The 24,709-nt window shown below is 41.5% G+C and overlaps 1 protein-coding gene across 2 annotated transcripts in view; it reads left to right on the forward strand.

Moving 5' to 3' along the window:
• The window catches only part of LOC127483279 (uncharacterized), a 49,352-nt gene that overhangs the window by 11,790 nt on the left and 12,853 nt on the right, over positions 1-24,709 (forward strand). Inside the window, exon 3 of one of the 2 annotated variants that reach the window (XM_051820124.2) lies at positions 732-1,305. The exons of the other annotated variant lie outside the window; for it this stretch is intronic. Within the exon in view, the coding sequence (XP_051676084.1) occupies positions 732-755 (24 nt within the window). The 3' untranslated portion in view covers positions 756-1,305. Of the gene's footprint in view, positions 1-731; positions 1,306-24,709 lie in introns of those variants that run through there. 2 annotated transcript variants of the gene reach the window in all.

The raw sequence follows: 24,709 nt of genomic DNA on the forward strand, positions 1-24,709 counted from the left end.
TCATTCCGTAAAAAATGTCATTGGTGTTTGATAGGAATTTCGTTTAACTTGTAGGTTGCTTTATAGGTATTTTAATTATACTAATTCTTGCAATCCATGAGCAAGTTCTATTTTTACATTTTGGAAGTCCTTGATGATTTATTTCTTCAGCGTTTTAGAATTTTCATTGTAGATATCTTTCACTTATTTGGGTACATTTATTCCTAAATGTTTTATTTTTGTCCCTATTGTGTATGGGATTAATTTTTAAATTTCATTTTTGGCAAGTTGGTTATTAGAATATAAAGAAGCTACTGTGTTTTGTATGTTGATTATGTAACCTGTGACTTTACTGAATTGGTTTTTCATCTTGAAGCATTTTTTGGTGGAGTGTTTAGATTTTTCCATGCACAACATCATGTATTCTACAATGTTGTTGAATTCAGTTATTGTTAATAGTTGTGTTGAGGAATATTTCATGTTATGAATATAAGAGCATGTCATAGAGGCTTAAAAGTTTACCTGTGGAAAATTTCTCTGTCGTTTGCCATGGGGGAATTAGAGTAGTACCTTGCAGACTTGTGAACATTGCTGATGAAGTGCATGGGTTCACCCATTGGTTTATCAGTGCTTTCTGTGTCCCCCCCTCCCCCACCGACTCCCAGTGAGACAGTGAGGCTTCTTACAAGGTTGTGTGCTGAGTGTTGCTGTCCGAAGCATATAAGTAACATGGTCTCATGGGATCATTTCAGACATTTGTGCCTGCACCTGGGTGATGCAGAGTCTTGTGTGCTGTGAGATGGTGAGTCTGGATGCACCAGATGATTGCCGGCTGCCCCTCACATGCTGCCAGGCACCACCCAGGACATGGTTAAGAAAGTAGTTGCCCCCTCTGCGACTGTCTCAGATGGTGAAGTGTCGTATCTCAGACACCAAGGAAGTTCACATAGAGGTACACACCTTGCTGTGGATGGAGACACAAAGCCTGCTCAAAGACTGGACAGGGACACATTGAGAAGGGCAACCTTGCCGTGTTCCTGACAGGAAGTAGTCTATAAATCACCGGGCAACAGAGTTGGCAGCTCTCACGGAACTGCATCAAGATCCTGTCCGACTTGTCTGGAAAGCACAAATAGATGGTGTCATGTTTGCACAGAGGTTGACCATAAACTGTCCCTTTTTCTACTGCAGTGGGTGTCCAGAGCATGTTAAACACCACACTACAGAAGGAGCCTCTATATTTCCCTGTATGGTGTACAATTAGAAAAAAAGAGAGCTACTGAGGCTGTTAGGTATTCTTGAGCGAGTATGTGCAGCCCCCACCCCTGAATGGCAAAGCTGCCCATAGGACAGTCCCATACAAGCTACCTTGGACCCAGTGGAATTGTTTATTCACTTACTTAAGCATTATTCATTGTTTCATTGAAAGACAAGAGAACAAATTTCCCATTGGCTGGATCACTCCACTTGAGTGGCAAGGGCCCAAATATCTGAGCCATCCTCTGTTGTTTCCCAGGGTATGCATAAGCAGGAGCCTGGATTTGAATGCATGACCAGGTATTGATCCTCTGTAATTACTCTGTAATGGGATGCTGGCACCAAAGATGATGTCTTTAATTGCCATGCCAAATACAATGTATTGATGCCTTTATATTCTAATTTATTAGAATGGCAGTGTGAGATAGAGAAAAATGTTTCCATCTGTTGGCCTCAACCCCAGAGCCTGCAAACATTATGGAAGGGCTGGGCCAGTCGGAAGCCAAGAGCTCCATCCACTTCTCTCACATGGTGGAAGAGACCTAAGTATCTGACCCAATGCCTGGTGCCCATCAGAGTGTACATTAGCAGGAAACTGGACTGCAAGAAGATTGTACGGAAATCCAGGCACTCTGATATGGGGCGTTGATAACCCAAATGGCATCTTAACAACTCTGTCACAGTTCCTTGGCCATTGTTATATTGTAATGATTTTTTATTTGGAAAAAAAAAACATTATGGAGGGAGAGATATAGGGATACCATTCAATCCACTACCTCGCTCTCCAAATGGCTGCATCAGCTACAGATTAGCCAGGGTGAAGCCAGGAGCAGGAACTCCATCTTCTTCTCCTACATGGGTTGCAGAGGCCTGAGATCTTCAGACATGATCCACTGTCTTTCCATGCACCTTAGGAGGAAGCTGGAGTGGAAGCATAGCAGCTGGGGCATGACCCAGCACTACAATATGAAATGGAAACTTTGTTAGCTGATGCCTTACCTGCAGTTCCACAACGTCAGCATACCCGTCGTTATTTGTAAGAGCGGTCCCACCACAGGACCAAGCAAAACTTCTGGCCCTGTTGGCAGCCACTTCAGAAGTTAATCAAGTTACGCAAACGCTAAGCACCCTGGGAAATACCAAGGTGGACACGTAGAGTGTTCACAGCCAGAGTTTCCTTCAACATCTCCCTGCAATCCAGTGCTATGTAATCAAATGTGGTGCTCTCTGACTTGCTCTGATCCATTGTGCACATGATGGGGCCTATTCTGAACATCAACAACAAAGTCAATGGCTTTGCAGGCTGCACTGCTGCCTACTGGCTCATTTCAGGCAAGTCTTATGAGTTTCTCCAGACCCTCTGGACACCACTGAGGCCCTTCTAGACAGAAGACCACCAGAGATTCAACAATGGTAGGCTTCTTCTGCATACGAAGGGTAAGCTGTCATCACCAGGCAACTTTATGGATGACAACCACCGTGTAGTAGGGTCACATTATAGAGCCTTGTGGGTCATTGGGCACTAACTCCTACGGCATTGTGATCTTTCCCAGTAGAGTGCATCTGCCCAGCAATATTCATTGACAGACTATGGAAAGGACATGCCCTTGGGTCGACTGCCATGGCCACCATTAAGACAGGACCCGACCTCTTCCCATGAGTCCTTGTGTTGCTTCTGCCCACTGCTCAGCTATCATTTCTGTTCCTTGGTATGGACAGCCTAACACTTCTGTTCTTCACCTAGATCAAGCCCAAGTCTTTTGTACCGATGTGGCATGCTTGCCTAGAGCCTGGACATTTAACACACACCTCCCTATATTGTCAGCACCCTAAAATAGCCACTCAAGCAAGACAAGTGGGGAATTGGCATAGCTGTCCCTGACGTAGTAGAAGTATTATCTGAAATACGCTGAGTCATCTATTAACCCACCCATCAAGCACCTTCTCAAAGCTGGAGGATAGGATTGGAGGCATCCTGCAGATTACCACCACTTCAAGAAGGTCATGCCTCGCTTTGAATTTGCCTTACTTGACATTACCAGACTGCCCCTGAGAATTTTGCCATTATTGGTGTGGCAAGCACTTTATTGTGTCCCGTGGAGATTTGGGGCCATTTACTTTTTAACTTGAAGGCCAACACTGCACCTTTATGAGACTTCCAGTGGGCTGCCTCTCTGGTCCCCCAGGGCTCGGGGTCTGTGTTAATAGGCTCTGGCTGGCCTTCCGTTGTCATCTAGCATCCACCTGTGACTGTATGTTGAGGACATCGTTTCAACTGATAATCAAGAGGAGGAGGAAAAATGGGCCTCAAACATCAGCATCTGACGACTTGTCCCAGTTGGTGTGGACCTTAGTCCCATAGGAGGTGAGAGCTTGCAACCTCAAATTTTTGGTCTACGTTTTGAAAAAGGAATTCAGAAAAATTCCTCAGCAAATCCTCAGTGACTGGGTTTCAACCAAGGAAGCCCAGCACATTTTCACTTTCTGATAACACCAACATCCTCACCTCTAGTGAACTCTTAAGACCCACCTGTCTCACCAGTCACCCACAAGGATGCACCTTGGTGGATAGTTTGTGGTTCTGAGGCTCACACGGGTAAAGGACTTGAACTTAGCTGTGAGCTTTTAGTGACACTACTGTTTGACTCACAGAGAATTTGGACTACCTCACTCAGCATCATGAGCTGGGTCCTGGCCTCCAGCCACTGGGAATCTCTAGTTAGATGGAAGTGGACAGAATGTGTGATCATCCTACTGGTTCTTGAGCAGCCCACCCTCACTCAAGGCCATCTTGAAATTCACATGTCCACCAATTCTTGGGACATCACCAATTGCTGGTGGCCTTTGTGTGGCCTCAGACTGGACAATCCATACCCTTGCATTGGAGTACCCCCTTTGGTGGGACACTGTTGATATCTGTGCTACGGGCCTAACCTCACTGACCAACTCTCAGCTATTTTGATTGCCAAAATTCTACTGCCTTTTAATGTAGCAAAACCGCACTATGTATTATCTACATCCTTGCTTTCATAGTGGAGTCTCCCTGGCTTATATTATTTGGGACATCATAGACCTGTCGACTTGGATTTCAGCTTGTAGCTTTCCTATTGTATCCAAGTCAGTTGTGGAAGTCCCCAAGGAATGCCTGCTGTACAGACAAAACTGTCATTCCTCTTTGTCGCATGGTTGCATTTGGAGTGGTGATTATTCACATGCTACCTGGCAAGTGGATTTTATTGACCTGCTGTAGCAAATGGCAGGTGCTTCCTGTTATGTAAGCCTATAGCAGACTTCTCTTGCTTCTTTTTTCATGGCTGAAAATGTCATCAGAGTCTAAGTACTTCATCCCTGGTGCATTAAACATGGAACCAAAAGTATCTGAAATACTTAGTTCCTGTCCATTTGGTGTATACACAGCAATGGAGTTTCTAGTTCATGTGAAGGTTATTTTTTTTTTAATTTTGAAGTTAACAATAATTGTACCTACTTAAAGGCTGCTGTATGATTTTTTGGTACATGTCTGCAATGTGTCCTGATTAAAAATGGGATGATCAGTATTTCCCTTTGTTTGTTAGTACTTATGATTAAGTCTTGGGATTTCTTCTGTATGTTCATACAACACATACTCCATTATTGTGAGCTATCCTCTCCATTATTCTGTGTAACATTAGGAAGTCATTTCTTTGATCTTACTCTGATTTGGTACCCATCATCCAAACTCCTTGCATTTTCCCTCCAACCTCTTACATCCCTTATTAATTATTATATATTCATATTGGTGTATTTTAAAGATTTATTTATTTTTATTTGAAAGGCAGAGCTGCAGAGAGAGGGAGAGACAGAGAGATGTTTTCCTTCTGCTCATTCACTACCCAAATGGCTGCAACAGCTGCATCAGAGCAAATTCAAAGCCAGGAGCCAGGAGCTTTTTGTGGGTCTCCCAAAGTGGATGTAGGGGCCCAAGCACTAGGGCCATCTTCCATTGCTTTCTCAACCCATAACTAGAGAGCTGGTTCAGAAGAGGAGCAGCAGGGTTATGAACCGGTGCCCACATGGGATTCTGGCACCACAGGCAGAGCCTTAACCTACCATGCCACAGCACTGGCCCCCCAATTGTTTTTTTAGCTTGTGTTTGTGAGGGAGTGGGTACAGTATTTGTCTTTCTGTGTCTGGATTGTTTTCACTTACTTCTAGTTTCATACATCTTGCTTCAAGTGACAGGACTTCATTCTTTTCAAATGGCTGGATAGTATTCCATTTTGCATATATACAACAAACTCTTGACTGCTTCGTCTGATGAACTCTCCGCTCATTTTGTTTGCCAAGATACTATTCCCTTTTAGTGAGACAAAAATGCAGTCTACTTTATCTGCATCCCTGCCCTCATAGTGGAGACTGTGGTAGGAGAATGAGTTTCTGCTCCCGGGCATATCTGATTTGGGGACATCTTATGCCTGTCAATTTGGATTTCTGATTGTGGTTTTCCTATTCCATCCAACTCAGTTGGAAAAGTCCCCCAGGAATGTCTGCTTTGCAGACAAAACTTAAATCATTTCTTTTTCTCCCACGGTGGCATTTGGAGAAGTGGTTACTCTCACATTCCGCTTAGCAGGTGGGTTTTATTGGTCTGCTATTTCAAGAGACAAGTGATTATTATTGATGGGCACACCAGATGCTCCTTGCTTTTTCCTTCATGGCTGAAAATGTGCTTTAAACATGGGACTGTAGATACATGAGCTACTCCCTGGTGCTTCAGACATGGGGCTATAGATACACAGAACTACTTATACTTAGTTACTTTCTGTGGGACATGTACCCAGTGGTGGTGTTGCTGGTGCACGGTATTGTTCTGTTTTCTGAAAATTTTGACATTAGCAATAATTTCACATACCTAAGGTCTACAGGATGATGTCTCGGTGCATGTCTGCACTGTGTCCTGTTGAAAAATGGGATAATCAGCATTTCCCGTTCTTTGTCACTATTTTATGACAGAAGGCCTGGAATTTCTTCTGTGTGTTCATGTAATATATACTAGGTTATTGTGAACTAGTCTCCTCACTGTGCTGTGTAACGATAGGAACTTACTCCTTTGATCCGACTCTGATATTGTGCCCCTCATCAAAACTCCCTTCATCCGCCGCAGTGCCTACCATCCTTTATTAATCATTATGCAGTCAGGTTCTTAGCTTGCGTATGTGAAGCTGTGCACGTGTTATTTGTCTTACTGTGTCTGGCCTTTTTCACTTAACATGATATCCTCCAGTTGCATACATTTTGTTGCAAAGGACAGGATTTCATTTTTAAATGGCTGAATAGTATTCCGTTTGGTAGATACACAACAAATTCTTGATCTCTTTATCAGATGATGGATTCGTTGGTTGATTCCATAATTTGGCCGTTGTTAACAGTGGTGCAGTAATCATGTTGGAACAGGTGTCTCTTAGATCCAGTGATTTCATGTTTTTTGGATGAATACTGAGTATTGAGATTATTGAGTCAGATGGTGTGCTATTCTTAGTTTTTAAGAAATCTCCATGGTGTTTTCCTCAGTGGTTGTACTCATTTGGATTCCCACACTCAGTATATGAAAGTTCTCCTTTCTCCATATCCTTGCTAGAATTTTTTACGTTTTCTTTTTGATAGGCATTCTAGCGTTATGAGGTGATATATTTTTGGGGTTTTGATTTGCATTTCTTTTTTTTTTTTTTTAAAGAGATTTTATTTACTTGAGAGGCAGAGTTACAGACAGAGAGGTAGGCACACAAAGGTCTTCCATTCGCTGGTTCAGTCCCCAGATGGCCACATTGGTGAGAGCTGAGCCCATCCAAAACCAGGAGCCAGGAGCTTCTTCCCAGGTGGTTGCAGGGACCCAAGCACTTTGGCCATCTTCCACTGCTTTCCTAGGCCATATGCAGAGAGCTGGATCAGAAGAAGAGCAGCCAGGACAGGAACCAGTGCCCACATGGAATGCCAGCCCTGTGTGCATAGACTTAGCCTAGTATGCTGCAGTGTGGGCCCCTATTTTCATTTCTCTGATGACTTGTAATAGTTTTTTTTCATGTATTTGTTGGTCATTTCCTTTTTTTTTCTTTTGAGAATTGTCTTTTTAGACCCCTTGTGCCCATTTCTTAACTGTATTGGATGCTTGATTTTGAATTTGTTGAGTTCCTGGTATTCTGGCTATTAATCCTTTGTTGGATAAGTAAGTAGTTTGCAAGTATTTTATCCCTTTCCATTGGTGGTTTATTCACTCTATTACTGTTTTCTTTGCTGTACAGAAGCTTCAGAGTTTGATCTAGTTTTACTTTTGCTACCTGAACTTCTGGGGTTTTAAACAAAAAGTCATTGCCTCTACCTCTTTTAAGAGGTGTCTCCCTATGTTTCGTATTTTCAGGTCTTTGATCCATCTGAGTTGATTTTTATATGTTGTGAAAGATAGGCATTTAATTTCATTCTTCTATATATGCATATCTAGTATTGTAAGCACCATTTATTGAAAAGACTACGGGATTTTCATCAAAAATCAGGTAGCTGTTATGTATGTTTGTATTTATATATTTTTTCTCTGTTTTCATTGACCTTTGTATCTATTTTCATGCCAGTTTCATCCTATTTTAGTTACTATAACTTTATGAAATCAGGTATTGTTATGCCCCCAGGTTTGTATAGGATCACTTTGACTTCTCTGGGCCTTCTCTGGTTCCATATGAATGTTAGAAGTTTTTTTTTCTGACGGTTTAAAGAATGTCATTGGTATTTTGATAGGACTTGCATTGAATCTGTAGATTTCCTAGGGAATATGAAGATTTTAATGTTAATTATTCTAATTCATGAACAGGGGATGTCTTTACATTTTCATGTGTCTGACGATTTATTTCAGCAGTGCTTTATAATTTTATTGTGATCTTTCACTTATTTGGTTGTATTTATTACTAAATAGTTTTTGTAGCTATTATAAATTTAGGTTTCTTTTTTCCTGTTTCCTACTTTTTATTTAAAATACACAAATTTCATATACTTCATATATAGAGGTTCAGGAAGATGGTGATACTTTCCACTCAACTCTCCATCCCACCCGTACTCCCACCCGTACTCCCACCCTCCTTCCTTTTCCGTATCCTATTCCCATTCTTACTTTTTACAAAGATCTTAAACTAACCTTTACAGAGGATCATTATTGGTGTGTAAGAATGCAACTTTTTTTTTTTACATTGATTTGGTATCCTGTAACTTATTGGTTTATCACTTCCAACATATTTTTACTGCGGTGTTTTAAGTTTTTCCGCCTAAAATCAGTTCTTCTGAAAAAACAGGTATTTTGATTTCCTCCTTCCCAATTTTCATCCTTTATTTCTTTACCTGAGTACTCTAGTGAGTACTTGAGATACTATATTGACTAAGAATGGTATATGTGGAGTTCTTATCTTGTTCCTAAACTCTGGTGAAATATTTTCAGCTTTTTCCCATTCAGTATGATATTGGCTATTGTTTATCATATAGCTTTGATAATTTTGAAGTATATTTCTCCTGTACCTTGTTAGTATAATTTTTTTAATCATTAAGGGATTTTGAATCTTGTGACGGAAGCATTCCCTGAATCTGTTGAGATGTTCATTTATTTTTTGTTGTTCGTTCTGCTGATGTGATTCCATTGATTTTTTTATAGATGTTGAACCACACTTGCATTCCTGTGATAAAACACACTTTGTCATATTACATGTTGTGTGTGTATATATGTATATATAATACATATGTGTTTGTGTGTATATATGTATATACCATACATGTGTGTATATGTATATATCATACATGTGTATATATGTATATATCATACGTGTGTGTGTGTGTGTATGGTATCTTTTTGATGCATTGTTGCATTCATCACGTTTGCAAAGCCTCACAGCCTAGAAAGTGGTTGAAATAAGAAAGCTTGAACTCACTACCCATGCTTTTTCAATCCCAGAAAATCCAAAACATTTTCCCTAGGCCACAGAATGACAGACTGTACTAAAGAAAATATTCAAAACCTAATTCCAGGGACTGGCACCGTGGTGTAGTAGGCTAAACCTCCACCTGCAGCACTGGCACCCCATATGGGTACCAGTTCATGTCCTTGCTACTCCTATTCCAATCGAGCTCTCTGCTGTGGCCTGGGAAAGCAGTAGAAGATGGCCCAAGTGCTTGAGCCCCTGCACCCATGTGGGAGACCCGGAGGAAGCTCCTGGATCCTGGATTCAATTCAGCCCACCTTTGGCTGTTGTGGCCATTTGGGGAGGGAAGCAGTGGATTTAAAACCTTTCTCTCTGTCTTTCCCACTCTTTCTTTTTTTTTTTTTTTTTTTTTTGACAGGCAGAGTGGACAGTGAGAGAGAGAGACAGAGAGAAAGGTCTTCCTTTTGCCGTTGGTTCACCCTCCAATGGCCGCCGCGGCCGGCGCACCGCGCTGATCCGATGGCAGGAGCCAGGAGCCAGGTGCTTTTCCTGGTCTCCCATGGGGTGCAGGGCCCAAGCACCTGGGCCATCCTCCACTGCACTCCCTGGCCACAGCAGAGAGCTGGCCTGGAAGAGGGGCAACCGGGACAGAATCCGGCACCCCGACCGGAACTAGAACCCGGTGTGCCGGCACCGCAAGACGGAGGATTAGCCTAGTGAGCCGCGGTGCCGGCCTGTCTTTCCCACTCTTTGTCTATAACTCTCTCAATTAACTAAATAAATCTTCAAAAAAAAAAACAAAAAAAAAAAATGCTTCCAATGACAGTAAACCTTTCTATATAGATATAACAATGTGAAATTCCTTCTGTATGGATAAGAATAAGTTGCATGGTCTAGTTTTGTATTCATTCAATAAATGTTTTTTTATATATTTCAAACTGAACCAATAAAAATTCATACATTGGAAATTTAAATTAAATGAATAAGGTCTCATATAAATTTCATCACGGTTTTTCTAAAGCTATGAGAACAAGCATCCTGACAAAAGAAACTAAAAATGTGTTCCAAAATTTTGCTAGTTCCTTGGTTGTTTCTACACAAGTAGTAGAGCCTTCTGCATGTTCTGATCTTCTGAATCCTCTCTGATAGGACTGCTGGCCAGAATCAGTAAAATGTCATGAGGTTTGCATATTTGCTTTATTACATGCTGTCTTTCTGTGACCTTGGGAAATGTCTTCAACTTTCTGGGATTGGAAAAGTATAGGTAGTGAGTTCAAGCTTGCTTATTTCAACCACTGTCTAGGCCGTGAGGGTCTGGAAATGTTACAGAGTCTTAGTTCAGCTGTACTATTTGTAGAACTCTTCAAGTCTTAAAGAGACTTCTTAGAAAAAGTTTATAAGAAGTTTAGAGTCTGTTTATCATAAAAGTCATGACGTTTGTTCAAACTAGGGAGATAATCTTTGTAGTTAATCTCAGGTGGCACCAAGTTGCATTATATTTCTGGTTAAAGTAAGAGCTCCTTAAATTTCCTGATTAGTAGTGTGTTCATAGTCGAGGGCACACAGCTGAATGTTTTAGTAGGTTTATCTATTTATTTGAAAGTAGGAGTTACAGAGAGGGAGAAGCAGAAACAGAAGCTTTCCAACAGCTTTTTTTTTTTTTTTTTTCCAAATGGCTACAATGGCCAAGGATGGGCCAGGCTGAAGCCAGAAGCCAGGAGCTTCATGCAGTTCTCCACATGGGTGCAGGGGCCCAAGAACTTGTATCCATCTTCTGTCATCCTCCTAGATGCATTAGCAATGAGCTGGATCAGAAGTGGAGCAGCTGGGACTCGAACCGCTGCCTTGCTGGGATGCCGGCACTCTAGATGGTGGCTTAACTCACTACATCACAGCACGAGCACCACGCAGTTGAATGATTAATTTTATGCTTATCTGCTAACATCCTGCCTTTCTTCAGATAAAGGAAATCCCTCTTTTCACAAGGACATGAAGGAGTTGACAGGTGTATCTGTTGTCTTTTCCAGATTGTTTGGTTATCTTTGCAATAAATTCCTTTTTCCTTCTCAGAAATAAACTTCTGAGAAGTTACTGACATGCACATTTCCGTTTCTTTATATGCTAATAGTTTACCATCATTGGAGGAAGTCTTCATTGAATTTTCTTATCAGTACAATCCCAGACATTCACCTTAAAATCCACCTCAGCAGTTCTTTGTTTTTTATGGGGAGAGCTCTTGTGTTTAGATAACTAAAATTTGAGGGGTTCCAACGCTGTGACGTAACGGGTAAAGCCGCCGCCTACAGTGCTGGCATGCTATTTGGGTGCTGGTTCAAGTCCTGGCTGCTCCACTTCCGATCCAGCTCCCTGCTATGGCCTGCGAAAGCAGAAGAAGATGGCCCCAGTTCTTGGGCCCCTGTACCAACGTGGGAGACCCGGAGGAATCTCCTGGCTCCTGGCTTTGGATCGGCACAGCTCCAGCTGTTGCGGCCAACTGGAGAGTGAACCAGCGGATAGAAGACCTCTGTCTGTCTCTGCCTCTGGTTCTCTCTCTGCGCAACTTTGACTTTAAATAAATAAATAAAGGTTAAAAAAGTATCAAAATGTTGAGCTATGTTTTACTTTTGACCAATGATTTTATTGAAAAGTGCTTTGAGAAATCAAAAATAAAATTATTCATGTAAAACTTATTTATTCTTACTATATTATAGCTATTCTTACTCTATTATGCAGCTATGATATTAATGTTTTAGTAGCAGTAAAACATACATTAGAATTTTGCATATTTTTCTTTTCTACAAGTTTAGTTATTTCAGTTTAATTCACGCAGATGGTAATTATTCTTATAGTAGAACGGAGAAAAAGTATAAAGATAAAAATGCAAACATATGTAAATATGCAACTTCAAATATATAATTTTGTTTTTAAGATTGGTATTAGAGAGGTAGAGTAACAGAGAGAGCAAGAGACAGAAGGAAAAGTCTTCCATTTTGTGGTTCACCCCCCAAATGCCTTTCTTTCAAATGGCTGCAGTGGCAGAGTTAAGCTGATTGGAAGCCAGAAGCCAGGAGCCTCCTTGGGGTCTCTCACATGGTCGCAGGGGCCTAAGCACATGGGCCATCTTTCACTGCTTTTCCTGGCCATAGCAGAGAGCTGGATTGGAAGAGATGGAGCCAGGACATGAACTGCTGCCCATATGGGACGTTTGTACTGCAGGTGATGGCTTAGCCCACTACACTACCGCACTGGCCCCAGTAATTCCTTTTGTAAATCAAATGTATCTGTTAGATGCTCTTCACACTCACTCACTCACTCATTTACACTCTAAAGTTTGTAACCAGAAAGTCTTATTTGTATTTGGTGTTTGGAAAATATAGCAAATATATCTGCAAAGTCACTTAAGCAGGTCAAGGGTACACAAAAATGAGACATTGATTAGGATGTCTTTATGGAGAAGGTGATCTGCACAAATGAGAGCTATCAGAATAAAATCCTCTGCTGCAGTTTTGGTCAAAGTTTTCTAATTCTTTTATTGCTTAGTCTAATAAGAAATAAAATTGATAAAGAATAGATGGTGTGTTTCCTAGTATTATATACATTTTCCTAACATCAGATGTGTTGGAAGTGACATTTTTAGGAGAAACAGGATGAGACTTCTAAACATAAATTACAGATTTTAAAAGGTACTAATGATTTTGGAAAAGAATTTTGGAAGGAGGAGATAACCACCAGTGATGGTCTAGTTACACAAATTTATTCTCAGAAGTTATGAGGCTTTATAAAAACTACAGGATAAACAAAATATCATTAACATTTGTAGTTCTATATAGTCCCATTTAAAAAGTTTTGCTTTTGTGGCCCGGGATTTTGGAGCTTTCCTCCTACATTCTCTTCTAGGAGTTTTACAATTTCTTACAGTTATTCATGTTGAGTTGTTGTTGTGTATGGTGAAATGATCCAATTCCATTCTTTTGCTTATAGAAATCCAGTTTATCCATAACTATTACTTTCAAGGATTTATTTTATCCTCTTGAAAGGCAGAGTTAGAGAGAGAGAGGGAGAGACAGAGATCTTCCACCTGCTGGTTCACTCCTCAAATGGCTGCAGTGGTCAGGGCTGGGCCAGACCAAAGCCAGGGGCCAGGAGCTACTTGGCAGGTCTCCCATGAGTGCTGGGGCACAAGCACGTGGTCAGTCTTCCACTGATTTCTGGAAATGGAGCAGCTTGGACTCTAACCAGTGACCATATGGGCTGCCAGCATTCTAGGCAGCAGCTCAACTTGTTACGCCACAATGCCGGCCCCCATTTATTTTTTAAGAAGTTGAAAAATTTTATTTTGCTTCAGAGTTGTTGCTTCATTGTATTAATACCACTAAAAAAGACAGCATATTGAAAAGTTAATATGGTATCATTCTGTATCTGACACTATAAAACCAGCAAAATCTGTTTTCTGCTTCCAGTTATTTCCTATTTTTTTTTTTTTAAGGGAAAGAGTTTATTTGGGAAACCCGACCACTGGAGGGAAGGGACGAAGAAGGAAAAGAGGCAGAGGAGAACGTGAAAGAGAGACATACAGAGAGAGAGACAGAGATCAGGAGACGGAGAGGGAGAGGGAGCGCCACATGTTCAGGAACAGGTCCCTTTAAAACTTTAACGGGGTGGGGGCAGGCAGGGAAGTAGGAGCAGTGAATCCTATTAGGGTGGGGGTGTGGCTGACATCAATGGTTGGGGTATGTGGCCACCTGGCTTCCAGCAGTGGCGGCAGGGGTCTAGAGCCTAGGATGGTGTCAGGGTGTAGATCACGCCATAGATAAGACTGCACCATTTTCCTAACATCCCCTCCTTTTGAATTTTTATAAAGCAGGAGTTGTGTGGGATTGCATTCGTCCCAAAAGTCCAGGAGGGGTAGAGGGACGATGATCTGTCTTTAGAGCTACTGCCTGATGACATGGGGTGATGAGGTACTCTTCGCTGGCATGGGGCAATGTCTCAAGCCGCTGTCTCCTGGGTGGGGAGCCAAGTCTATCCCTGTAGCAGCATTTGGTTGACTGCCTGGTTGCTGAAGGCCTTGGTTCATTCCATGATCAACTCCTGTAAACACTGAAGCAAACATGGTAGTATAAAAGACAGGGTGAGAATAGCAATCACTGATCCTGAGAGTGGCATTAACCCGGTAATGAGAGGATTTCACAGAGGAGAAGAAATGGGTGGGAGTGGACTCTCTGGACTCTGGTGAGGACTGTTTGATGGAAGTGGTCTAAAGCTGACCCCAACCAAGTTTGGGAGAAAGGCCACTCAACTTTTGCAGGTAGAGGGGTTTGTCTGTAGAGAAATTCTGAACAATCATAGAACATTAAGTGGGAGAGAGGACCATCTATATATGCAGGTCAGGAGTAGGAGTATTGATGTTAGAGTAGAGGCTATGATGACAAAGGAATGAGGCCCCAGATGGGCTAGATCTGGTCTAGAACAAAAGGCAGAGTCATTATTGGAGAACCTAAGAGCAGCTGTTTAAACCACGACTAAGTTCTCCTATTGAGAGGCCAATAGAAACTGACAGAAGGGCTTGATAATAATCTGGTGGGCTTTAAGGCCTTGTCAGTTAGGAGGCCCAGACTTATTTATCTCTCCACATGGGGTACATCCTAAGGGAGGTGTGAACCTCCTAGGGAAGGCTTCCATTACCTAAATGGTCTGGGAGGAAAGCTGACCAGGCCAAGGCAGGTGGCATCTCTAAGAGGAAATTTACAGTTCTGCCTGCAATGTTACTGACCCTGCTTGGCGGTCCCCTCCACAGCAGTGGTTACTGTGGAAGCCGGACTGAGTGAAGAGTTTTTCAGCTTAGAGCCAACAAGATCTGTGGCCCTGACCTGGGCGTCCTTTGACTCCAGGGCAGCTCCACTTCCAGTGATCCAACTCTGCTGGCAGAGCTGCCAGGGCTCTTCATAAGCTGACTTCTGCTGAAGCCCTTGATTTCCATATCAAAAACGGATGCAGTGGACTGGTCTGTTGGGTCTTTTTGATGGCAGATCACTGTGCAAAGCAGCCATTATTGGCCTGCCACCTATCTTTACATTGCTTCTGATGCCTGGCTTTCTTTTCCTCCTGGTTTTTGTTAAAGCAGACCAAAGGATGCAAGTCAAGGGGGTGTGCAAGTCCCATCTCTAATCTTCAGTGGCCTAAATTGGAAGTCTATAGTCATAGGCATGTTCTGACAGTGTTGTTTCTGAGGTAGACAATGCCCTTGAGGAAAGCTAAGTCCTCACTTAAAACTTCCTCTCCCTTTGTTTGGTCTGAAAGGGAGGTTTTGCTTGTTTCCTGTGCCCATGGCAAAGTAAATCTAGCTGTGAAATCATAATTTAAGCTCTTATCTTGGCTAGGCGTTTACAGAAAATGGTAGCCATCCGTTTTATAAGATATAAAGATCAAATTGTGCATCCTAGAGAGTCCTTCAGTATAGTCAGTTTCCTACCTTAAAGAGAATAGGGAGAGGAAGGGGAAAGTTGGGCTTAGAATAGAGACACAAGGGAGCAAGTCCCAAGTCGCTTACTGACAACAACAATAGCAAATGAAACCTTAGCAAGCGATTTCAACCATTAAGTAACAACTTGGGACAATATTTACCAGAAGGTCCAGTGCCTTCTATAAATTTTAAGAATGCATGTATTTGGAAACATTTCTTAAATATCTAACATGGTGTAGGTTGTTTAACCAGCAAATTCAAGTACAAACATAAAACACGATTTTAGTTTCTTTCTACCAACAGATTTAAAACATTTGATACAGAGATTCAGGTCACATGAATTAAAATGTATCTTTAACTTTAGCAGTTTAAAATAATGGGCAATCTTTTTAATCTGTAAGCCAATTAAAATAAAGCTCTTAATAAATTTCCCATGTAGACATACAATATGTATACACATGTAACATAACATAAAAGAACAGTTTTCAATAATAGCTTTTTAAACTTTTTAAACTTTAAACTTTTTAAACTCTTTAACTGTTTTTTAAATTATCAATTGATTCAAATTACTTTCTGCTGTTAGTTACCTGAATGAACCATGATTTCTCTCAGCTGAAACCTGTAATGCATTTTTGGCTGCATCTGTTTACAGAGCCATCGCAAAGTACTGAATACAGTAGAAATGGCTGCAAAAAGTCCATGGAAACCTGTAGGAGGACAGCTAAACACAGAACCAACAATGTTTTGGTTCTGTGAGCAGAAAATCTGAGATATAAAACTGTGTATGACAAGACTTCAAATAGCCATGTTTAAAATTATAAGTTCATTAACCAACAAAAGGCACTTACTTGCTTCACACAGTGTTTTCCAAAGCACCTGTAGGATTTTACAAAACATTTAACCCTTCAGGCCTCTGGGCTTTTCTCATTAAGATAACCATCACATCTAGTAACACAAGATCATTAGCCTTTCTTAACTTTCCATAATTAATAAGCAATCTAAGGTAAAACACTAAAAGTTCACAAGAATTAAACCCTAATTTCCATTCTATCATATATTTTCAGCACTTCCTGCCTATGAGAGTCAACCCAGCTGCTCAGTGGTATACACTCATGCACAGATTTTACCACCAGACATTCTTCTTTAATTTCCTTGTGACAGGGTTTTAGCATGATTCGCTATGTAGCTATTGCACATATATTTTAAAATGTAGCATATTTTAGTTTAATGCAGATATGGCAAAATGTATTCTTTTTATACCATCAGTACGTTGTTTTAACAGTTTTTTAAATCTCTGTAATCACTACACAGATCAGGCTATATGAAATATTTCCATTTTCCATTAACACTAAAATTTCCTTGTGTTCCTTTTGCACTAAATCCATCTACCATCCCTGGCTCTAGGTAGTCACAAATCTGTTACTCAGTCACTATAGAACAATCCTGCCATCGCTTCTTGGCCTTTTGGCTAAGAGCAAATGTAGGACAATCCTGCTTGTCCTAGAGAGTGATATAAACAGAATAATGCAGTGTTTTGTGTGTTTTATTTAGCATAATGCCTTTGAGATGTATCCATGTTGTGCATAGCCATAGTGTGTTCTTACTGCAGAGAAGTTTTCCAATGTGATTTGCGTTTATCTCAATTTTATTTATCCAAACATATGTATATATTTTGGCTGATGTTTTCCTAAATCCTTCCTGAAATCTTTGCATCCTAAATATTAAAGAAAATATTCTCATGTGCTTTTTTAGAATTTGAACAGCCTTAGCTTTTTTGAGTTTATGATCCAAACTGAAGCAGTATCTGTATTTGGAATGAGGAAATGGTTGAAGTTCATATTTATTTATTTGAAAGTCGGAGTTACACAGAACAAGAAGGAGAGGCAGAGAGAGACAGAGACAGAGACAGAGAGAGAGAGAGAGAGATTGAGGTCTTCCATCCACTGGTTCATTCCCCAGTTGTCTGCAACTGCCGGAGCTGTGCCAATCCGAAGCCAGGAGCCAGGAGCCTCTTCCAGGTCTCGCATGCAGGTGCAGGGGCCCAAAGATTTGGGCCATCTTCTACTGCTTTCCCGGGCCGCAGCAGAGAGCTTGATTGGAAGTGGAACAACCTGGACTTGAACCAGTGGCCATATGGGATGCTGGCATTGCAGGTGGTGGCTTTACCTGCTATGCCACAGCGCCAGCCCCTGAAGTTCCTATTTAGACAACCAAGCATTCCATCATCATTCAGTAAAATGACTACTCTGTCCATGACTGCACTGTCAAGAATCAATTAATGTGAGTTGTGAAAGGATTTTCTGTAGTCTGGATGGAGAACATGAGACTTAATGGAGGTGACCAGTGTATATCTAGACTCTCTGAAATGCTCAGTTTGATCTGTAAATATATTCACATTTAAATTCTCATAAAAAACCCACACATTGGATATCTTTATAGTAGGCCATGAAATATGTTGGAGTTTATATAAATCCTATAACTTTGCTTTGTTTAATTTCATTATGGCTTCCCTGTGTCTTTATAGTCCCATACTAAGTTTAGAATCAGTGTGTCAAAGTTAATCAAAATGAAACAAAACTTTTGTAATGTTTATAAGTTTTGATTGAGATCATGTAAATATATGTATCTGGGAAGTACCACGAATTTGATGCTATCACTTCCTTGAATGCATGACATCTATATCTATATTCAAATTTTAGGTGGTATTTAATTATTGTCAGAAATGTTTCATAATTGGTAATATACTAGGTTTGCATATATTGTGTTGAATTTACTTTAAAATAATTTGTCCTTTATATACTATCATAAAGGATATTTTAATTTGATTTTCTGGTTTTTTGTCAGCACATGGAAATGTAATTGATCTTTTTCTACTAGATTTTCTAGTATTCTTTGGATATTATACCAACTATAAAGCCTTGCTTTCTGTGAAAAGAAAGCATTTTATGTCATTCTTTACAATAAGCATGCCTTGAACTCCATTTTTCAGTGGGTGGGACACCCAGAAAACTGTTACGTAGTGATGACAGTGGGCATTCCTGACTCCCAAGTCTTAGGGAGAAAGTAATCAGTAGTCACTTATCTCTTGTTATAAAGTCCTGCGTAGGTGATCAAAATGCTCATTATCATGAAAAACTCCCCCCCCCCCTTTTTTTTTAAACACAGGCAGAGTGGACAGTGAGAGAGAGAGAGACAGGGAGAAAGGTCTTCCTTTGCCGTTGGTTCACCCTCCAATGGCCGCCGCGGCCAGCGCGCTGCGGCCGGCACACCGCGCCTATCCGAAGGCAGGAGCCAGGTGCTTCTCCTGGTCTGCCATGGGGTGCAGGGCCCAAGAACTTGGGCCATCCTCGACTGCACTCCCGGGCCACAGCGACTGCACTCCCGGGCCAGCAGAGAGCTGGCCTGGAAGAGGGGCAACCGGGACAGAATCCGGTGCCCCGACCAGGACTAGAACCCGGTGTGCTGGTGCCACTAGGCGGAGGATTAGCCTATTGAGCCATGGCGCCGGCGAAAAACTTCCTTTTTAATTCTGGTTGTATGAGAGACAGTTTGTCTTGAATATATGCTGAGTTTTGTCTCACATTACTTCTGTATTTATTGAGGTCATCATATACTTCTTCTCTTTATTCTATAATGTACATTGCATAATGTATATTGTACATAACTATATATATATAGTATACAAGATATAAATGGTATATGTTCTGAATGTTATACCAAGCTTACATTCCTGAAGTGTAAAAAACTCTTTTCATGATGTATTATCAGTTTTACATATTAACCAAATGAATTTCTAAACACTTTGCTCAATATTTTTATGTCTCTATTCATAATGGCCTCCCCAAACGCAGTCTTGTGAACTTCTTGGGGCCACTATGCACTGATCTGGTTATGCCTTTCTTTGCACTGAGATCTAAAAAATGCCATAAGGCAGAAAGTCTGAGCTGATCAGTACTAGTTGTTGCTCCTGTTTTAAAAGAGATTGGTCGTATCTCTGATATCTTTGTCTATAAATAAGCCTACCAGCTATGACAATGAATGGACAAACAAGACAATAAAAAAGGAGAGAATTTCTTAAGAATATCTTGATTTGTGTTGCATGGGTTGTTTTCTTTTTTTTTTTTTTTTTTTAACTTTTATTTAATGAATATACGTTTCCAAAGTACGAATAATGGATTACTATGGCTTCCCCCCCATACCGTCCCTCCCACCCACAACCCTCCCCTTTCCCACTCCCTCTCCCCTTCCATTCACATCAAGATTCATTTTCGATTATCTTAATATACAGAAGATCAGCTTAGTATACATTAAGTAAGGATTTCAACAGTTTGCTCCCACATAGAAACATAAAGTGAAAAATAATAGATGATTTTTTTTAATGATGATGAAATCAGATCAGACCTATTGTCATGTTTAATCCCAGTGAGAGTCAAGTTGGGAGTTGATAGTTTCTTTTCTTTTTTTTTTTTTTTTATTTTTTATTTATTTATTTATTTTTTTACAGAGGATCAGTTTAGTATGCATTAAGTAAAGATTTCAACAGTTTGCACCCCCATAGAAACACAAAGTGAAATATATTATTTGAGTACTCGTTATAGCATTAAATCTCAATGCACAGCGCATTAAGGACAGAGATCCTACATGAGGAGTAAGTGCATAGTGACTCCTGTTGTTGACTTTACCAATTGACACTCCTGTCTATGGCATCAGTAATCTCCCTATGCTCCAGTCATGAGTTTCCAAGGCTATGTATGGAAGCCCCTTGAGTTCTCCGACTCTTATCTTGTTTAGACAAGGTCATAGTCAAAGTGGAGGTTCTCTCCTCCCTTCAGAGAAAGGTACCTCCTTCTTTGAAGACCTGTTCTTTCCACTGAGATCTCACTCACAGAGATCTTTTGCCAGAGTGTCTTGGCTTTCCATGCCTGAAATACTCTCATGGGCTTTTCAGCCAGATCTGAATGCCTTTAGGGCTGATTCTGAGGCCAGAGTGCTATTTAGGGCATCTGCCATTCTATGAGTCTGCTGAGTATCTCACTTCCCATGTTGGATCACTCTCCCCTTTATTTATTCTATCGGTTAGTGTTAGCAGGTACTAGACTTGCTTATGTGCTCCCTTTGACTCTTAGTCCTTTCATTATGATCAATTGCGAACTGAAATTGATCACTTGGACTAGTGAGATGGCATTGGTACATGCCACCTTGATGGGATTAAATTGGAGTCCCCTGGTATGTTTCTAACTCTACCATTTGGGGCAAGTCAGCTTGATCAGCATAGCCCTGACTGTTAATGAACAACTTAATACATTATCCCTCTTAGTAGTTTTTTTGTCTGTTCTACTTAATATGACTGATTTAATTCTGTAATTAATACACAGTTATTCTTAAGTGTTGAAATTTAACTGAAATGTGATCCCTGTTAAACATAAGAGTAGGAATAAGAGAGGGAAGAGATATATAATTTGGGACATGCTCAAGCATGGGTTGTTTTCAACACTGCTTGCATAGACTGCAAAAATACTATAACCCAGGTTTCATCATCAGGAGTTTTAACTTAACTGTTCTGTTTTAACTTAATGTGACATTTCCTTTGCTGTGTTTTTTCTGTGTTAATTTTTTATCTTGTGAAGGAATACATAAAATCACAGTTGAGAAATTACATTGGAAGCCAATTAAGTACAATTAATTCCTGCACTGCACTTCTAGATAGCTGTCTCTTCCCCTATAATGGAGGTTAAATAATTTGCACAACTTCATACACCAAGGGAGTAGATAGTCTTTCTGCTTTGTTGATCAACAGCATTCCTGTTATTTGTACCGTGCTGCATTGCCTTCTCAGGCCAATATTATCTATTTATTTCCTTAGTTTAGTATTTAGTGGAACCTCTTACTCATATCAACTGGCTGTTCTATTCAATTAAAAATTCCCTCAATGGTGAAAACTCTATGATTGATATTTCTAACATCTGACCATGGTCCTCACTACATTGCACAATATGATTCTTCTCAACCATTTTCCTGACTTAGGCTTAAATCTTGTTAACTGTATTGAAAGAATTATCTCACAGAAGCAGCTAGCTTAAGTTTTGTTTACTTAAGTGAGATGGCTTCTATCAGAGTCTTGTCTTACAAACAACAGACACTGATCATCAATGACTTACGAAACATAATGGAGTCGAAAAGTGGGGAGTGGCTGCCTGCATTAATGGATGGGATAGTAAATGAGACTCAGAACACAGAAATGCACAGAAGGATGTTCAAAAGTCAGTACTGGGTTTAAATCATGCCATAGGATGTGTCTGATCAAGAGTGGCAGGAACGCTTACACTGGGTACTGAATACTGATGTTAGCACTTTGGTTTCCACCAGCACCAAGTACTATACATCCAAGGAGTTTTCACCTAGATCTGTTTTTCTGCCATGTTCACCTGAGACTTGATGATCTCCTCTATGTTCCTGCTTCCCACTTAGGATTCTCTGCCTCAGACTGACCAGTCTCAATCACATGCAAATACCCAACTAGATAAGAAAAGTGAAAGCAGAGGCTGCTCAGCTTCGCTGCAGTGGTCAGTTCTTCCAAAATGGGGAGGGAGAGCATATATTGGTTTGGAGTGAAGAAGACTCAACTCTGCTTTCATCCCTCTTGGTTGGGTTCCAGGAAGGGAAGAATTCCATGTGAATGTGTTGTTTTGTCATTAGCAAACAGCCTGGGGTGCTAGAATCTGGGTCCTGAAGACCTCTGCTTTCCTGTACCTATTAGAAATCTGGTTCTAAGAAGTAACAAAAGACCATCTTTTGATTTACTTACATTTTATTTCCTTCTCCAAGTAATCTAAATTCTGCCTTTACATTAGTTCATCATTCAAAGATCTACATATTCTAACTGTATTCCATTTGTCTGAGTAGAAACATTACAAAATTTTATTTCACTTTTTGCTTTTTACTTTTATGTCATAAAATTATATGAAAATCATGATATATTTTCTTTGGTATTATTGTAAAAATAGTGTTTTGGCATTTCTCAAAACATCAGGCTTTAGATTTATTTCTATTTTTATAGGGCTGAGAGTTAATAATCAGAACAAGAAAAATACTCACTTTGCTAAGCAAATGGTATCTTACTTCATTTTAGCTAATGTGTGTGAGAAAGCGCAATTCAAATAGAAAGTAGCCTTTCTAGCATACTCGCTTTCTTTTGGCAAGGGCGTAGTGAATCAGAATCGCCAGTCCTTTTGGGTGACTCCCAAGGCACAGTCCTCTAGGGATTTGCAATTTAAACGCCCAGAAGCATGGCACTGGCGAGGGAAATGCCCTGACCACTGCTGGGCCACTTCCAAGGCTTTGCTCAGATGTCTCTGGTGAGGCTCCCGTGCCTGCTGGCTCACCCAGCAGCAGTCCAGGCACTGGAGCCATCCGTGGGTGGGGCGGCACAGCTCCGACGGCAGCCGCTGCAGCATCTGGGACCCTCTCACCAAGCTTCCCGCATGGAGAGGAGACATCTTCCTGGCCTAGCCTTCAGAGCCAGCCCCAGGTCCCAGAGACTGAGTCAGCCTGGGGTCCGCCTACTGCGGAACAGGAGCTGCGGAAACCTGAGCTTGGCTGCTTCAGAAGAGGATTCCTGGACAGTCTCCCAGAGTGCAACCCGGGCATCGCGGTGACCACTCGCACGCCTGGTACTCGTGGATACCCCGTCAAGCGCCTGGAGCTCCCCCTGAGCAGCCGAGCTGGGAACGGATGGCTACTTCTGATTGCTGCCCCCTCGGAGCTTCGAGGAGCAGGTGAGGCAGGGCCAGGCCAATGCACTGAGGAAACCCCACCCCACTCCTTATCTGAGGGCAGAGGGTCCCCGCACTGTGGGTGCCAGAGCCTGCTCAGGGATGGCAGGCAGTTGGGCCTTGACCCACCAGCCAGTGAGCGAGGGGAGAGAAGCCAGCAGGAATGTGCCCCTTTTCCCTGCGCCTCTCTGCCATGGGCAGGCCCGAACAGGGTACCCAGGTCCTGTGGACCTGGCCCAGGGGCCTGCCACCACCGGACCTTGGTTCAAGGCCTGTGACAGATGTCCTGACCCAGGTTGCCTGGCCCTCGGTTTGACAGATTGTGATGAGTTGCCTGGGGACCAGGGCAGTTGAAGCTGAAGGGTCACTTCTCCATGGTGTGTGTGTTGCAGGAGGGGGGGGGGGGGGCGCTGGGTCATAACCATCCACACAGGAGAGCTGGGGGAGGGCAGCAGGCGCAGCTGGCCGGCACTGGTGGGGTTACATTAAATTTTCTAATGCAGCAAAAATGATAGTTTCTGCAGGCATGTTTTTACAAATTGTTAGTACTCTGTTTCTCGGAGCTCATAGGCAGAAGTGGCAGGGAAAGTGGAAATGTCTCACTCTTTGCACCCCAGTGAAGGCAGGCCAGAAAAAAGCCTGGCAATGGACTTCCTTGGATGCTGGAGACTGCCCCTCTGCACCTGGATTCTGGAATCCTTCGGGCGGGCACCCGTCCTTCTCTCCTCTGACTTCTCTGTTTACACTCCCCAGATCATTGAGATGATAAATAGCATAGGACTCAGGGGAGATTTTCAGATGTCTCATCTGTAGAATTATTTTTAAGGTTTTTTTTTTTTTTTTTTTAGGTGGAAGTAGTTTAAGGTATAATACCATGGTGCACACACTAGGTGCTCCAGAAATTAAAAAAAAGTATCTTTACCTTAGGAAAATAAAATTAGGTTTAACTAGGAAACTGAATGTCAAAGAAGGAAAACAAATCATCACTGAACAACAGAATAGCCATTGTAGTTTTTTTTGTTTATAAGCTGGGTCCCCTTTTTGTTTTTGAAATCCTTCTTGTGATTCAGCTGACCTTTCCTTTTTTTATTTTAAGGGTTTTATTTTATTTTCAGTTAGTTTTTTTATTTTTTATTTTTATTTTTGACAGGCAGAGTGGACAGTGAGAGAGAGAGAGACAGAGAGAAAGGTCTTCTTTTTGCCATTGGTTCACCCTCCAATGGCCACCGCGGCCGGCGCGCTGTGGCCGGCGCACCGCGCTGATCCGAAGCCAGGAGCCAGGTGCTTTTCCTGGTCTCCCATGGGGT

This window comes from Oryctolagus cuniculus, chromosome 8 (genome assembly GCF_964237555.1).
Source record: "Oryctolagus cuniculus chromosome 8, mOryCun1.1, whole genome shotgun sequence".
Classification (NCBI taxonomy): domain Eukaryota; kingdom Metazoa; phylum Chordata; class Mammalia; order Lagomorpha; family Leporidae; genus Oryctolagus; species Oryctolagus cuniculus.